Source organism: Coloeus monedula (assembly GCF_965178545.1).
Source record: "Coloeus monedula genome assembly, chromosome: Z".
In the NCBI taxonomy this organism is placed as follows: Eukaryota; Metazoa; Chordata; class Aves; order Passeriformes; family Corvidae; genus Coloeus; species Coloeus monedula.
Genome location: NC_138822.1, coordinates 54702991 through 54721323, shown reverse-complemented (window position 1 = coordinate 54721323; position 18333 = coordinate 54702991). Strand labels below are relative to the sequence as shown.

General features: G+C 38.8%; 2 protein-coding genes across 4 annotated transcripts in view; both read right to left on the bottom strand.

Moving 5' to 3' along the window:
* The window catches only part of MCCC2 (methylcrotonyl-CoA carboxylase subunit 2), a 37086-nt gene extending 26591 nt beyond the window's left edge, over positions 1 to 10495 (bottom strand). Inside the window, exons 1-5 of the mRNA XM_082301431.1 lie at positions 10301 to 10495; positions 6941 to 7007; positions 2887 to 2971; positions 2538 to 2639; positions 1781 to 1908 (exon numbers count right to left, since the gene is read on the bottom strand). Coding sequence (XP_082157557.1) covers positions 1781 to 1908; positions 2538 to 2639; positions 2887 to 2971; positions 6941 to 7007; positions 10301 to 10432 — 514 coding nt within the window. The 5' untranslated portion in view covers positions 10433 to 10495. The remainder of the gene's footprint in view (positions 1 to 1780; positions 1909 to 2537; positions 2640 to 2886; positions 2972 to 6940; positions 7008 to 10300) is intronic.
* Positions 10496 to 11034: 539 nt separating this feature from the next.
* Positions 11035 to 18333, bottom strand: part of BDP1 (BDP1 general transcription factor IIIB subunit) — a 52565-nt gene continuing 45266 nt past the window's right edge. For 2 of the 3 annotated variants that reach the window (XM_082301472.1, XM_082301473.1), the window contains exons 38-42: positions 17420 to 17630; positions 16475 to 16517; positions 15337 to 15631; positions 13830 to 14064; positions 11035 to 13470 (exon numbers count right to left, since the gene is read on the bottom strand). In XM_082301472.1, the coding sequence (XP_082157598.1) occupies positions 13342 to 13470; positions 13830 to 14064; positions 15337 to 15631; positions 16475 to 16517; positions 17420 to 17630 (913 nt within the window). In that variant the 3' untranslated portion in view covers positions 11035 to 13341. The remainder of the gene's footprint in view (positions 13471 to 13829; positions 14065 to 15336; positions 15632 to 16474; positions 16518 to 17419; positions 17631 to 18333) is intronic. The other variant, XM_082301474.1, reaches the window with a different exon arrangement.

The window sequence follows — 18333 nt, the reverse complement described above, 5'->3', positions numbered from 1 at the left end:
TATCCAAAGGATAGGACACTATGAGGAAATGCATAGGGAGGTAAAGCATCCCTGAGAGCTCTGGCTCCAAGTAATTAATTTTTACTTGCAACCACCAGTCTGTATGCACATTCTCATCTTACCTGACTGCAGCCAAAAGAAAATGCCTACATCAGTGACTGACTCAGTGACAAATGGCACCAGGTGTCCATGTGAGAATTAGCACCTAGGCAGTTGTTATCACTGATGGAAAAGGCAGTTCAAACAACACGAAAATTACACAGTCAGCACAGTGCTGACCGCCTATGAAGCACTCCCTCTTACCACACAGCCCAAACGAACCGGAACAAGCCCAAGTACAGAAACTGCAAAGGTAAAATAACTCACCAGGTATGAATGACAGTGTACATTCAAGGACTATACATCTCAAAGATGGAATAAAACTCTAAACTTTTATTTCAAAAGCATAGCAGTGTCCCACAGTTCCTCATTCCATAAGATCTTAAAACAGTAGAATCACCCACAGTTGCTCACTGATAACTCATTAAAAAATAAGAGTTCTCTAAACAGACAGAATTTGCTGATAATTCAGACCAAAAAAATCGTAACAGCTGTTTTGCAAACAGCAAAGCTAAGTTTCTTCTGTTTTTTTAACACGTTAAGATAAAATATAGCCCGCCCTTCCCTCCAGGACTCTTTCTATGGCAGTCCCACAAAATCTACACCCACACTGTCCCTGCATCCACCTCACCAACAGTTTCAAGTTCACACTTCTCCTAATCCTTCTATTGGTATTATTCACATGATTGGCCTACCAGCAGGGCAAGAAACTTCAAACATTTGTACTGGCCAGGACCTGTATTTATGCGGACTATTTAACTAGTGCAAGCATCCAGACTGGCAAACCAATGAATGCCCCTCAGCTGATACTTAAGTTCCTAAACTAAGCTGAACAGACAAGAAATAACCTGCCCTATTTCTTAAAATGGGAGTAGAAAGCCTTTCTCCTCTGATGCTGACATACACAACATCCACAGGAATATAAACCTTCTTACAACTCTCTTGTCAAATCTGACTGAAACTGGCTAATAGGTTCAAAAGTCATTATACTGGGAATTCAGGCTGAAAGGAAGACATTGGCAGAAACCTCTTGTATTTGTATAAAACCAGGCTAAGAGAACTACCAGTCATATATTACAGATACCTGTCACTCTGCTCTTCATCTTTTATAATAGAAGTATATGTAAGTAAAACTTACATGAAGGTTTGGCCAAATACTGATCTAGACTAAATAGACTGAAGTTAATAGACTAAACTCAAAATGTAAAATAAAGTACAACTAAATTTCTGCTTCAGAAAAATTAATCCCAAATCCTAAAAATATATTGATCCAAACTATTATTGACAATTTTGGCACTCTTATTATTTTTATTTCCTTGGGATGTTTTCTCGTACAGATACATCCTCCATCAGAACGTACTTTTTTTTTCTAAAATGTAATTTGAATTGACCAGATGAGAGTACCAGAAAGATTGCTCATCCATGACGGAAAGAAGTGATACAGTGTTAACAGCTGCAACTGTATTTTTTGAACCCACCCCTACAGCAGTGCAGTAGATAGTGCTGAGAACCTGTACACACCCTCCAGTTAGGGTGTGCCACCAATCTGTAGAGATAATACAGTATTAATGAAAAGGTAGGTGAATAGGTGTGCTTTAAATGCATTCCTGGTTAGTCCGATCTGTGGACACATGAGCTGCCCTTCACACAGGACCTTGGTTACTTCTGCAATGGGACTTACCCAAATAAAGGCAAGGGAGATGATTTTGCATTGCAATTTCTTGAGCACGTAAATGTTTCTTAACAGTGATGGGATAATAGGTACCACCTTTGACAGTTGCATCATTAGCAACAATCAAGCATTCCACCCTAAAAATAAAACAAGTTTATGAGAAAGAAAAACATTTCTAATGAATAAGTATGTATGATGGTTAAGAGCTGCAACATGTCAAGGACTCCTGAAGCCCTGATGTTCTACGAGAGCTCTTCTCACCTGCACTCCCTCAAGTGCACACTGTAACAGCAGCCTCAGCACTACAATGTCCTGTCCATTATTTTAGGGAGTAAAATAATGCTATATAGCACCACAATTAATTTCAAGAATAGTCTTGGGAGGTATTTTGAGTAAGCAAAACTAATTCTCAGTTTAAACTGAGTTTAAGAAATTTGAGTTTAAAATACCACCCTATTTTTTGAAAATTGCTGTCCAGATACACTGATCTCCTTCCTTCACCAGACACCAGAAATTCCATGTGTGTTTTGTTTAGTTAGTGGGATACACTAATTAATAAAACCCCAACAAACAAAAAAATCAAAACCAAAAAACTCATTTCCTCTTAGCTATGACTAAACAAATTGAGATACTAACTTCATTGATTTTTTGAGTGTCAGAAATGAAACACTAAAAACGCTAACAGGCATTTTTAAATGGAAACCGAATAAAATGACACCTTCTTCCTTTTCATATCATTAGTAATGAGATGACTAGAATCTCTCACCCAGATACTCGTCCAATGCCTGTGATAATGCCTCCTGCAGGTACCTCTTCATTACCATACAACTGGTAACCAGCAAACTGGGAGAACTCCAAGAATGGAGACCTGAATGACAAATGAAACAAAACTGTAAAAAATTATTGACTATATCTGCCACTGAATCTCACTTAAAAGGTTAAATTTTAGAAAAAAAAAATTTTTAAGAGATCAGTATTTCAGAGAATGCTTCTGTAAAATTTCAATGATGTTATTTGTTAGTCTTTACGGAAGCTAAAGAGAAAAGAAGCCTGTTGCAATATTTATCCGCAAAAGACAACCTGAAATGTTTAAAAAAAAAAAAGGAAGTACTTACCCAGGATCAATAAGCTTGTCAATTCTCTCTCTGGGTAACAGCTTTCCTCTTGATGTGTGAAGCTTCCGAGCTTTTTCTCCACCTCCTGTGATACAACAGTAAATTGTCACATTTTCTATGGATGCAGGTAAGATAAATCACCTGTTATATTAAAACTTAGAATGGAAACACTGACGAGTTCCCAGTTTTTGAAGTATGGACCTTAATAATAAATTTAATAAATAATAGTTTCCACTTCAAACAGATTTCAGGTATTGATAAAAATGCTTGGGTTTTAGAACCTATTTTATTTCCCCCCTCATTTTTTACAGTTAGTCTTGAGGTAAAGATTTTAATAAACATAGTTGTCTGAAACTTCCCCCCACTGCTTGGCAACAAACACAAGGGGAGAAACCACAAATATATAGAAAGCACAGCTGTAGAAATACAGGAAATACTGGCCCCTAGAACTGATTCAGAAGAGCTATGCTGTATGCAATTCTGAATGACTCAGCACCATCCAGATTAATTTCCTTAGATCATGCCATAACTGTAAGCAGAATTCAGACACACAGCGTTTAATATCAAGTTTATATTTGTTTCATTTCAACCCTTCACTAAAGGTCATCCTAAATCCTATCTTCTGCTCTCTAGAGCTTTGTATCATTCAATAGTTCAAGATTTGTTGACATGCCTCAGCCACTTGTAACAATAGTTTATACAAAAATTGTCTCTCTGTGTAGACAGATCACTGATCCACCTCATCACTCTAAAATTGTCTCCCTGTCCAAATTAAAGAAGGTGCTGTTTTGCTAACATTTCTCCTGAGACTCCAGGATTTCTCTGTCAGCTAGGCATCACTGAAACAGAGCTTCTAAGCCTACCTTTGAATTCCTTTCTCCCACCTCCTTCCTTGATCACTACACACATCACTTCCTACCTGTTAGGCATGCCAGAAAGCCCACAATTTATTTTCAGTTCAGCCAGTTAATTAGGTCTATATATCCAACCTAAGCCCAAACCTTGTAAATTCTTTCTGTAGAAGTTTCTCAAGAAACAACCTCTCATATCCACCCACAGATACTACTCCCATCCATGTTCTCAACATCCCACACAACTACATTTTCTCTGACCTCCGGAGTCTTTCACTTACACTGAGTGATGCTGCAAAAATAATTTCCATCCTGTGACTTTTGTCATCTTTGTGCACTCCTCCTCTTCACACACTAATCATAAATGCTTGCTTCCCAGGCCCTGTAGCCATTCTACTGAACATTGCTCTTCCAACATCAAGACACTACCCTGCACTAATCTCCATTCTGTAGACTGAGAAGCAGTGTCCTTGACGATGAAACAAACCTAGCGGCATTTAATTAGAAATCTCTTCTTAATTTCTGCTTTACAACAATGCCTACACCACTGTGACTGCAATGTGCAAGGATCAGTCATGGGGATTAAGTGTATCTCACATGCTTCTTGTGCTTCCTATCAGAAAACCATCTGTTGTAAAGGGGCAGGAACCACTTCCTGCTGCAAAGCTGGGGATTACTCAGTAGAGTGGGACATGGGTTCACAAAAACCCTACACACTGAAGGAACAGCTAACATATGAAGCATTCATTACAAAGACCTCAAACAAAATCTCATCCTCTGACAGACAGCTTTTACAGCGAAATCGAAAGATGCTGCACATATCCTTCAGAAGCATTCAACACAGATACCTAATTCTTCTCATATACTTAAATAATAGGTAAAGCAATTTCAATCAATGCCACTCAAAACTGTACATTAACATCCTAGTAGAGCTTGCTAAGATGAAGGAAAAATAAGCACTATGGTCTTGTCCTGTCACTGTCTAACAAGCAAGAACAGGCAAGCGAGCAGCAATGAAGAAGGCCATGATCATTAGTTCATGAGCTACGCATCATTAGTTCATGAATTGCTTAACAGTCTCTACACCATAAAAGACAGAGGCAGTCCATGGGTTTCAACATCAGGAAACTCCAGACATCTGTTTCACAGCAAGCAAGAAAAAGCACCGAGCACAAAATCTTAACTGTGCTCTGTTCCAAAGTTGTAGAAGAAATTGCATTATATAAGAAACAGTAAAATGAGAAAACCAGTATCATGATAGTCACAAGAAGGTGAGAATTAAAGCTGCTCAGCCTCTGGCAGCATAATTAAGCATTTAGTAAATGTTTTCCTTTTATTGTCTCCATTAACTGTAGTCAACTGCAATTCATTCGAGTTGTCTCACAAGTCAAAAAGAAGAAACACAGATTGCAAGCTTTTAAACTACTACATACCTGCTTTCTCTTTGCCAACACAACCACAGCTAGGAACTTGGAAAAGATCCACCAACAAAAAGGGGGCAAAGGAGAATCCCCATCCTTTATTGGATGTATGGGGAAACATAGTGACAGAGGATGAGGAAAAGTACTTAATACCTTCGATTCAGTCTTTAACTGGATATGCAGCTCACTGAGAAGACAGGGACAGGAAGCAAACTGAAGCCCCCATAAACCAAGGGGAACTGGTTAGTGACCTACTACACCACTTAGACCCACACAAATTTATGGGGGGAGATGTGATCCACCCAAGGGCAGTGAGGGTGATTTACCAAAATATGAATATCGATCTAGTATCGATATCCAACTGAGATGGACAAAAACTCTCTCACAGTTTAATGTTAGAAAGTGCATGTTTATTGGCACCAGACATCTGTGTGGAATAGCTTCCTAATATGCAGTGTCGAAGTATGGATGGTTACAGAGTCTACTTATCCACAAAAGTTATGAATATCCAAAATACAAATATATATTTATAACAATGACCCCTCCTATTCTCTGCTTCACATGGAAATCAACGTAGTATAGTTTCTAAATTCAGTCAGTGGTCATTATTAATTGAGGAGTGGTCTTGAAGATGAAGGAATAATACTCTTCCTCACTTGAACTTTCCACCTCTCTGGGTTTTGACAATACAAATAGCCCCTTGGGGAACACCCAGTTTCTTCCTTAAGACTTCTGAATAGCATCCAGATGGGAAAAATTAGCAACTGTTTTAAATTTCTTTAGATCTATCTATCAATGTTTTCTGGTTCTCATTATAAACACAGCTAAGCAAATACAGAAAGACAGTTAATTAATTTTCTGCAACTTAAAAGCTTGTTTCTAACTTAACTCTTATTAACTTAATTAGTCTCAGGTGGACCTACTTCCTCTAACTAATCCTAGCAAAACTCACCTTTAACTAAAATCTTAGAATCTTAATGTTTCCTTCAAAATCTGTGTTTCAAGGGAACTGGTGGAAGAGCTCACAGAGGCACTTTGCATCATTTACCAGCAGTCCTAGCTAACTTAGGGTCCCAGGTGACTGGAGGCTGGCCAGTGTGACCACATATCCACAAGAAGGGCTGGAGAGACAATCCAGGGAGCTACAGCCCTGTCAGTCTGACAGTGGTGCCAGGGAAGGACAGGGAGCAGATCATGTTGACTGCCATTATGCAGCACATACAGGACAACCAGGGCATCAGACCCAGCCAGCAAAGGTTTAGGAAAGGCAGGTCCTGCTTGACCAACCTGACCTCCTTCTACAACAGCATGACTCACTTAGTGGATGAGGGAAAAGCTGTGGATGTTGTCTATGTGAACTTTGGCAAAGCCTTTGACACTGTCTCCCACAGCCTTCTCCTGGAGAAACTGGCTGTTCATGGCTTGGATGGGTGCACTCTTGGCTGGGTAAAACGTCGCATCTGGACAGCTGGGCCCAGAGAGTGGAGGTGGCTGGAGTTACATCCAGCTCATGGCTGGCCACTAGTGGGGTTCCCCAGGGCTTGATTTTGGGGCCCATCCTGTTTAGTAAGTCTAACAACAATCTGGACAAGAGGATCAAGTGCACCCTCAGTAAATTCACTGATGACAGCAAGCTGTGTGGGAGTGTTCATCTGCTGAAGGGCAGAAAGGCTCTGCAGAGGGATCTGGACAGGCTGGATCAATGGGCCAAGGCCAACTCTTTGAGGTTCAACAAGACCAAGTGCCAGGTTTTTATTCTAAAATCTAGACTATCATACTTACCTAATCTGATTTTTTCTGCTTGTTCTTGTAGTTCAGTTACCAGTGCTTTCATTCGTTCATAGTTTTCCTAAGTGGGGAAAAAACCAGAATTTTAAATTCAACCAAGAGTGACTAAATTAATTTTTATTAAACAAATGTAAGAAGTACAAGACTAATTTCTCTTAAAAATCTAATTTTACCTTACTAAATACTGTCTCTGTATTGTCTTTGAAGTAGTAACATTTCTAGCTCTGTACTGGCTTTTCTCAAGCATCCCAAAGCATTTAATAAAAAGGCTTCATAAAAATTCTTATTGTGTTAGGATAGCAAAAGACTAGTTCTGAATTTAATAAACTAAAATAACTATTCACTACAAAGCTAAAGTGTTGTTTTTCAGAGTTTATTTTTGGCATAGTTTTGTTTGCCTTTTAAATCTAATTTTGTAAAAAATGCAGATTCAAATTAAGTGCTCTTATGACTTGCATCAAAGGATGAATGACCTAAGTCAAATAGATTTTGGTAAACACTTTTTAGATTCTTGCTGTTTAAGTTGAACAAAGAGATACAGCAAAAGTTGATTTTGTTTTGTCTTGGTTTTGGGGTTTTTTTTGAGTTTTGTTGCTTTGGTTTGGCTTTTTTTTGCTCGGCTTCTTGCCATTATACCTCTAGAAAAACAAAGACTCATATTCTGATACGAGTGTATCAGTACTGAGCTCACCATTTCTATCAGAACTATACAAAACTCTGCACGCACATTACAGCAGGTTGGGGTTTTTTTTCAATTTCTTAGGAATTTAAAGGTATTAGTCAAACATAATTTGTTGGGAGCTTTTTTTGCAGATACATGAAGAAGTTTTACCTTTTTGAAAAGTGCAACTGCCATAAAAGAACATGCTGCACATCAAGGTCTTATTGCCTTGTCTAAATCTCATTTATATGACATTTGAGTCTACTTTGACAGAAAAAAACAGCTGGTAACTCTATGTTCATACATACTTGAACACTCAGACCTAAGGTTTCCCTTAAGAAGAAACTGCAAATGTTGCAGTTGAGTTTGTTCACTTAGGCACTGAAAAGCAAAGATGCAAAGCAGAAAGAAAATTAGAATGTGTAGAGGCAGCTCACATTTGCTTTGGGTGCACAGTAACTTTCAAAAGACTGCATTTTTCTGCCTCTGTAATTGCTACAAATAGACTAAAGACGCTCTCTTGAAAGGTAAAAACGTACCCTATAACTCCATACTTTTAAAAGTCTGCAGTTTTCACAACACCCAGTATTACTCTGTATCAGTGTTCAGCTTGTCTGGCTGGTTCATTTTGCACCATTACACATCAAAAATTTTCCCTGTTTCTTCTTGTTCAGTCGGTCTGTTTCCTCTAAATACACTCACCTTTTTGGACACAGTACTGAGCTTAAAAACTCACCTTTAACATGGGAAAAAAAAAAAAAGGCAGCTAAAACCACAGAGGATATTAATAGAGAAATAGTAGTCACAATCATAGGCTTCTTCTTTAGATTTTGACGTACTGTAGCTACTTTAGCTACTCTACATGAAAAACTATGAAAGGACTTTTTAAATAAACTATAAAAAATACTGTAAACAAACACCTGAGTTTCTTAAATTCACTTAACTTCTATCATGATCTTTCATGCCTTAAGCCAGAATACAACACCATTACACTCTACTAAAGAGAAGTAAGGATGTTTTGAAATAATTCTGAATATGCACAGAAAAGACTAGTCTCAGAAACAAATGTGCTAGTTCTACCATGCATTTGTGGGCTCCTCATTATTGTCATTAAATAGTGACAAAAAGGCCAGTGAACTGGCACCAAGTTCTTTCTGGAAACTGGTCCTTGCACCAGCAAGGTGTGTAAAATTGTGCAGTTAATATGTGTGTTTCTACAAATTTTAAAGCAAAATTCAGAGGCAAAACCTACATACTAATCCTACAGTTACTGCACAAGCTAAATGAATTACTGCTACATCACCAAAGTGGATGTAAGAGCTAGTCCCTAGAATCTTCAAATAGACTTTCTTTCGTTTTCCAGAATTTAGACTCACTCACTTTTAAATTACCTTTCTGCCTATCTGGTTTGAGAAACAGTTTACATTATAAAGGCCAGCCTGCCTAGTTGAATTCACAGCCAGAAAGGTAAACATTGACCAAAGAAGGCAAGACCTTCATCACGTATCATAATGTCTTCTTGTGTTTGCACTATTATTCCCTGTATTATTTTTTTTCAGATAGTTAAGTGCCGCAAAGCAGGGACCTCAGCTCCTTCTGTCTGTAAAGCAGTACTTGCACTTGGAGTGTTGTTCCATAATTTTTTTCTACCAAATACTAACACTATTAGCTATTTTACCAAGCCTTGCTTTTCTTTTGAGGTTGAAAGGAACCCAGACACAACTGCAAATCTGGGGACAGCTTATATGAGTGAACACCTTTATTAAAATACTACCTTTTTTGGTACACAAAATATGAACGTGTACACATATATACACACATGTCACATACACAAGCTCTGCACGTGTATACATACATATATATATATATATATATATATATATATGTATATATACACACATACACACATACGGACAAATACTAAAATTTCACAGAAGCTTCAGTCACCTAATTTGTCCAAAATTTTGTTTCTGCAAAACAAAGCACAGAACCCAACACAGAACCAAGGGACCTATCTCAGTAAGAATATATGCTGCTGCTTCACGTGCTGTTTGATATTTTACGTGAACAAATATGAAAACAAACGTTTACCCTCCTATGCCCTTGATCCGCACCTAAAGCCATGTTTTTCTCAGCTTGTTAACACGATTTTTTTTAATATGATGACGTTAACAATGCCCCAATTAAATTAAATCAATTTACGCCAGATGGAAGTACTGCTCTCTCTTCGTAAAGACATCTGGAATTACACCTAGCTCTCCTCCTCAAAAGATGATGTTTTTGGAGGCATGCCCATGACTCTGTACAGCTATGCCACCTGTTTTCAACCCGGGAATCAATTTGCAAACACAAGGAAACATCCAACTTTGAAATCATCAGGCTCCATCTTCCACCGCCTACGAACCCCGCCTCCACCTCATCAGCACGGTATCGATCAGCTTCAAATGCAGCAGGAGGAGGCATCCTTAGAAGTGCAAAAATATCCGTGACGATGCAGACTACGCACCAACCCCCGTTGTTCTTACAGGGCATCGTAGGCCCAGCTCGCACAAATGGGCAGGACCGGGCGCTCGGCGAGCGGGGCCAGGGCGGGACCGGGCCCGGGCACGTGCTCGCCACGTCCCGCGCGCCCCGCAGCGCCGGCTCCTCCATGGCGCCGCTGCGGCCCGGCCGGGCCCCGCCGCCCCCCCTACCTGGTAGAGCGCGGAGCCCGCGTCGGGGCGCGACCCCACGGCCGCCACCGCCTCCCCACGATACCCGCGGGCGAGCAGCGGGCGCAGCAGCCCCAGGCAGCGGCCCGGGAGCCGCGGGGCGCCCAGCAGCATGGCCTGGCCGGGCCGGGCCGAGCCGAGCGGAGCCGAGGAAGCGGAGCCGAGGCTGCCTTCCCAGGCCGCCACCGCCGCCACTCCCCCCGGCGCAGCCAATGGGCACAGCGGGGCCGGGCCGGGCCGCGGAGCTCTTGCCCGGTCCCCCGAACAAGCTAACGTCGTAGATCGCCCTTTAGAAGAATTGTGTTGGAACGCCCCACTTTCCACGCAAGATTACATGCTTACTTATACAGTAACAGGGACAGATCTTTTTAAAACCCAAACCTCTTTGGTCGAGTTTCTTCCTTGCTTGAAAGCTTTCCTATTCCTTCAGCATTCAGTTTTACTTTGTTTGAAATCAAGGCCCTTGTCTTTAGAGAGAGGTACACCGGGGAGTCTGATACCAAGTAAATTAAGCTCTATTCTAGAACAAAATCAGGGACCAATGACAAGGCCCCTTGTAAACCACACTCAGCCTACCACTGTACCAGCAGGTCTGTGTGCACCCCAGTGGTGCAGCCCAAACTTCAGCCTTTCCTTTAGTTCACACTTCTGTTAGCTAAGTGTACCTACAAGTATTTAAAAACTACAATTGATACTTTAAGAAATAGAAACACAGGTAATAGAAAATAATTTATTCACATAATATACATACAGAATAGGACTACTTCCTTTGACACAGAAAGCTTACATATGATGATATAAGGTGTCAGACAACTCTCAAGCAAAGCAGTTTTATGCCACATCTTTGTAAAAATGCTATTCGTAAGTGTTGAGATTTCAATGATATTTTCTTACATCCTTCATCATTATAAAACTTTCATACACAAAACAACACAAAATCATCTTCTTTCTATTCAAATTAAATTTGTTCTTTAAAAAAAAATCCTCTAACAAAGTGCATGTTATTTGCTGCAAGGAAAAAGAAAGCATAGCCCCAATTAACAATGCAGGTAAGGCACCATAAATCTTAGTAATGAAGTAGTTGTTTTCTTCCCCCTTGTAACATGAATGCAAGCTAAAATGTATGCAACTACATGTAGAATGATTATCCCCTCAGAACTCACTCAGAAGGTACTCACGGCAATTATTTCATAGCCACTCCCCAAGAATCTATTTTTAGGCTCCATGAGTGCAAGTGATATAAACATGCCACACGTATCAGGAAGTAAACACTTGCATACTTAATATCTACAAGATATACAACACACAGAGTTACATGTATACATTAATCTCTTTCATGTTTACAGTAAAACACTATTTAAACATTTCAAGTTAAACGGATTAGGCAAAGCACAACGTACCATCTGAACAGAAAGTGGTGTTGGTGTTTTTGGAGGGGTTTTTGGTGGGTGAGGTGGGTTGATCAGACACTTTCAAGTAAGTTACTCTACACTGGGACCACTAGCCCCTTTTCCATCACCTCAAGGAATACTGCTGCTAGCGACATTTCATTGGCAGAAGCCTGCTAACATATCAATTTGCAGTAACAGTAGCTTTTTTCTGTATTTCTCCTCACTGACAAAATTTTTAAGGTTCCTTCAGAAGCCTTACCAATAACTTCTGAAAAGAAAAACATTCTCAAACATCATCAACTATTTCAAAATTAACTACATATTTATATTATTTACCTGCCAGTAAATGGTTACCCAGTCCAAAGCTGATGATAGGTTTCTTGAGAGCATTAACAATACCATTTAAACATCAGTTTCACCTTCATAATAAATCATTTTGCAAAAGCACCTCCTAGTATTAAGTAACGGGAAAAATTTTAGGACTACCGAAATCTACACACTTATTTTTGTGCAAGCAGGAGTTTCAGACTAAATATTGAATCTTTCAGTGACCACCTGACTTAAAGAGTGCATAAACCTAACTACCTCATCAAGACAAATCTCTTGATGAGGTAAGTAAAAACTTAGACTAAAATCTAAAGCTACACCAGAATTTTATAGCAAGTTATAGTACAAGCAGACATGCAACATGAGAAAACCTTTCTAATTCAACTGCTTCAAAGCAGCAAATCGTCAAAACAGCGACATTGTATAGTCATGGTTTAAATCCAATCTCTTTGTGCTACTTTGCACAAGGGAAACCAAGGAAGTCAGCAAATATACAAACACCTACATGTAAAAACAAGGAAAAGAAATCTATAGCTTTGTTTTCTAATCTAGAAGAAAATTAGCATTTATACTAGGAAACATCAATCTCTTCCTCCCAGTGATAAACAAGGTTGCAAACATTAACCTTGTGCTATCATCTCCTAGTAAACTGTGTTTTTAAGTTTTCAACACATTTTTAAAGAACTAATCCTGTTGGGTTTTTCAGGTTAGGATCTTTTAAATTACATGGTTAAAAAATTCTTACAAAAATACGTAATTTGGAGATTCTAATAAAAATACCTGCAGTACTTAACATATGTATGTATGTATTTACTACACTACTTCCAGTATTTGCATTCTGATCTTCAGAGATTACATTATATCCAAAAAGTTCATTCCTCCTTCTGACGTAACATACTTCGCAAAAAGAAGTAAAGAACTTGAACGGTCAGTACCAAAAGCTTCAGCATTAAAATGGAAAAGGATACTTGTTGCAAGATTAAACATTATTTCATTGCACTTTTCTGTATGACAGTCATGCACTCATTATCAGCGTCTAAACAAGTGAAACCATAAGCCAGCATTCATTAGTCTGGTCCAATGACACCATTGTAGTGGTTTAGACTATGTCAGCATTTTGAAAGTGCCCAGGTTGCTTCAGGAGGAATCCATTTCACCTTCATGGCATTAATTAACATGAGTACTGTTATTACTAGCTGACAGTAAGCGTGACATAATGAATATCAGAACCAATTGTAACTTCTAAAATACTCTTTTCTTGTTGGAGTATATTTTGTGGTCCTAGGTTTTTATAAAACCCATTTGCTATTCTGAATCATCCACTTCCATAAAGATGTCACTGAAAAAGTACTCAGAGATTTTGGTTGGCTCTCCTTCCTTCTCTTGATCTTTAGCACAGAGAGGTGGCTTCTCAGATGAGTTCTTACTTGGAACCTGATAAAACAAGAAAAGGTTGCTCTTAACAGTCTTCATTGGTGGGTATGTGTAAATATTTTCACATATATATGCACTTGAGCTTTTTGTAGGGGTATTTTATTTGTGTAGGAAGTTTTGACCAAAGAAAGAAACATCAGTTTACTGAAAATGAGAAGCAAATAGATATCCATGCAGAGAAAAATCATCCTAGTTCCCTTACAAGTTTCCTACACATGCACAAGTCAGAATTTGTTGACCAGAGCAGATACCACTCTCAAAACATGAATGCTACAAGACCATCTACCCACTCCTGAAACAACTAATTCTCTGTTCTTCACACCTCAGAAATGCATGGGTGTTCAAAATTAAACTCATACCGTAACTGCAGCATCAGCAGCTACATGCTCATGTTCCACAGATGATGAAGTAGACGGAGAAGAACAAGATTCCCTGTTATCCTTAGTGGATGGAGTAGGCTTCTTTAGACTTCGTTTTGGAGTCACAATTCGAGGCTTTTGGATCTTCCCTCTATTCCCTTTGGCATCTTCTGCAGATTCAGAGTTACTTTTTTTGCAAATTAAAGATAAAAATCCCAACGGTTTTCGTCCACCCCTGTTCAAAACAAATAGAGTCAGGATGTCACAGGATTGCTCCATAAAAGGAAGATGAAGATGTAAATGGTATTGCAGGAGTCCAACTCATTACACCGGAAACTAACATACACCTACAGGACATACGAAAATTCTAAGGAAAAAACCAAAATGTCATTCTGAGAAAGGCTTTCATATTGCCGGATATGCTGGTAAAAGAGTTTTTATGAACAGTCACAGAGACTCTTGACAATTTTTAACCCTGAGAACAGGAACCTACTATTTGCTGCTAATGCACAGCCCATAACAAGCTACCAGACTTTCAGAGAGTGGTTCCAAGAAGGATGGAGACAAACTCCTGAAGAGCACACTGAAAATTCTGAACGTCCTTCATGTAATCAATAGGAAAAGAAACCTGATCCCCAAGGATGGGGCTACAGCAGACTATCTGCTGCAGGGTTTTTAGCCTCCTTACAGCATCAAACCCAGACCAGTGAGTGTACGGAGCTCATGGCAGCAAGGAACGTACACAAAGCATTAACTTTGCATGTTGTTAAGAGTTTACAAATTAGAAAGTAAGCTTTAAGCCAAGGATTCTGATATTTATGCATCACTATCCAATTGCCGTGGATGTCCCAAGTACAAATAGCCAGTATTGGTACTCACACAAGCATAAGGAAAAAATAAATGACAGATTAGAAGAGGCCAGCAGAGCATTACAATCAAAATAATTGAGCACAGGAGCAACAGAGAGCAGGAACTCAAAACATTTAAACAAACAGTACAGAAAGGTATACTTAAAAAATCAAGTCAACAGATAGATAAGAAGAATATCCTCTGAGCTGCCAAGATTGAAACTCCTTAGGGGAAATGACTTGAATTAGTCCTAAAAATCCAGCATGCTCAGTACTGCACCAGTAACACATCTTACTGGCAGGACAAACACCAAAACAAGTGAATGGGTATGTATCTCACAACATGATACTCACCCATGGAAAACAACAATTCTCTTAAGTTCCTATCACAGGCCATGGATGTCTCCCTAACAAGAGGCATCTATCAATATCTAAATAGACACACTACATCAGTAGTGCCCCCCCAGTTGATCTACTGAGTAAGCTGATGCAAATTTCAACGTGGACAGTTTGATCCTTCCTAATTTGCAGGAGAGTATAGAAACTGTAACTCTTAGCCATGCAGGCCACAAACAATGGTACTGAAAAAATGTCAACATAGAAACAAGATCTTTATTTACAGAACAAGCTGACATAACATTATTGCAACAATTGCATACCTGAGTAATGGAGTTTTTGAAGATGATGCTGTGCTTCCAGTATGTTCCAACTGTGCAGATTCATGCACATTCTCCTGCTTTCCTTGTCTGCTTATTTCTGCTTTTGTGTTAGAGGTTAATCTACACATAACCTCCTCTTCATTTTTGGATGCTGGATTCTCAAGTGGTGCTTTCCCTAAGCTCTCCGAAGTCTCAAGATGGCTTCTCTCAGCCAGTTGTGACACAGACTCAGACACCAACACAGAAGTAAGTACTTTTTCCTTTGCTGAAGGCTCTGTTTTTTGAGAAGGATTCCCTGTAAAAGAAATTGAGAGTCAAAAACTTCAGTGATAACACAAGAGCCCAAAAAATGCCTGTGACATTAAGATGGCTTGCACCATTACAACAGAAGGGCTGAATTTTTGTTTAGTCTTATTTGTCCATTTATAAGTCACCACTACAAATTAAAAGTTCATGGTCTACTTTTAAAACCTGTAAGATTATACAGTTGTTATGAGGAAAAGCTGGTAGAAGTGTGGTTTTAAATTTTACAGCACAGTCTTCCCCCTCTCATCCTTTACAGCACACTATAGAACTTAGTCTAGTCATCTAGCTTCTACAACTTCCCTTAAAAGTCTTTTTCAGAGCCAAAATTATAGTTCACCAAGCCCTTCACAGGCTCAGGTCACTGAAGACTGCATTGTCAGCAATTCTGCTTTTTCTCTGTTTCTTCAGAGGCAGACTAAGCTCCCAAACAATTACATACTTTTTTAGTAGAAATGCAAAACAAAATAAATTATTTGGGCATAGTATGGTTAAATGCCAGATAATACTTTTGATTATTAGTGCTCTTTAACAGGTGGACATATTTGCTTAAGAGAAGATAACATATTTAGACAAAAAACCCTCTCAAATTTCACCAATAAACTAGCTACACCAGTGCTTTCAGAACTGTTATTAAATTAACAACATTTATGTACGGCAGACATAGTTTATGGCAGAAAACATGGAATGGTGGTATTAGTGTAGTACCAGGAAAATCTGTTTCTACTTTTATATTAGATGACCTCAGAGAGAACTATTTAGCATGACACCCAGTGTTAAGTTGTGATGTATTTACATTCATTATACTTTGGCTTACAAGTTTAAGTGTACCTACCAGAAGTTATCACTGGCACATCTGTGGATTTAATTGAATAACCCTGTATTTAAAAAAGAAAAAAAAAAGGTTTTTTATTGCTCACAATACAGAAGAGACAATGAAGTTGATAAACTCATATCACACATGCACAGTTCTAAGAGCAGGACTGATACAGAAGACAGTGCAGCATCATTCATCACTCAACTCATTTCCTGAGCAGGCTTTTCAAGGTGTTCTTGTGACAAATGACTCAAGACAAGGATATTGAGATAAGAGATCAAAGAGGGAAGAAGACTGTTATCCAGCCCTTCACAGAAAAGCTCTCTGGATCATGTGGAGCATTACCACCCATTCCTACATCAAGGTACACTGTACAGTCTTAGCCCACTTACAAAGATCAATGGTAGTCACTGCCCCAAGCTTGGTCATATTGTAAAAAAGCACAGAAGGAAGCTGGAAAGATGGTGGCTTGTTTTCACTGGCAGCTTGCTCTTTTAAACTAGTACCTGCTATGTTAAAAATAGATAGGAACATATCTATCTAACAGATTCTTCATGTAACAGACACAATGCAGATTCAAAACATCATTCAGTGAACCTAGACAGTCTGCCAGTCATCCAATATATATCCAGAGTTTCCCCTCCTGCAAAGTCATTGTCTAAAGGGTGATGCAGAATGAACCAAATAAGACATATTACCAGTCTGTCTACTAGGAAGTCAAATTAAAAAAACCCGAGAGCCTGCAGATTCTCAAAAAACCCTAATACTAAATAATGAATATCCAAAACCTGTTGTAGATTTCAAAATTAAAAGGAATCTATAGGTGTTGATTTTCCTTTTAAGTTTTACAGGCAGTACATATTTAAGCAAGTAACACCATTAAAAAATAAACATAATTAAAATGCTCTATTATGTGTTATGCATCTACCCCATGCATGAAAACTCACCAAATTATGATCTCACCTTGTAAGTGGTTTCCAGGTTATCCTCCACTCCAACAGTAGATGGAGTTTTCTTGGAAGGAGGAAAATCATTCTTTTCAAGCTCTGCAGCCAACCGTTTTTGAGCTCTCTGCAACTTTGGAACAGGGCCTACTGATGCACTCTCTAGTTGTTTGGTTTCCATACTGCTGTTTAAAGGTGCAGCAACTTCATCAGCTGCAGTTGTCAAGGATCTGATAGTGTTTACATATAAAGTCATTATTGTGACTGTACAAGAAGCCAAAATTTACTTTGTATAAGGTTTCTGTATGGAAATTACACATGGATCTATGGTGATACTCTTTCTTGCTTTATGTCAATATTAACTTCAAATGTACCATTTACTACCGATAAACATTTTGTTGTGCTATCTGGAGTTAGTTTTTCTAGCCATAATTGAATCTAGTTACTTTAGCTCTTCTATTTGAACTCCACTTGGTCTTTTCATATGAAGTAAAAATACGGCAACTTACTAACTGCCCTAGAAAATGCTAAAATACAGTATTATTTATCTGCACAGTTGAATCTCCCCACACTGAATGATCTCAAAACACATACAGACATATATAAGACATACAGAGAAGCAGCAGAGACTAGGAAAATAGGGTAAAGCAGTATGGGAACAGCGAGACAGATCATGTACTCTAACTCTGCCTGTCAGTATTCTGTTTATCATCAGTAGTGCCACAGGAGTTAGAATTCTTACACTGTATAGCCAACATTCGCTCAAAGACCTATCCTTTCAATAAAGGAATGATACTAGCATCTGATATCCCAGGGCAAGATTCTCCACAATTATGTAGAATTGCATCACATCTCTAGTTATGGTCTGAGGACTTACATTAGTAGAGTATTAGGGTTTGGGGGTTTTTTATTACTTTGCAACGATTCCATCCT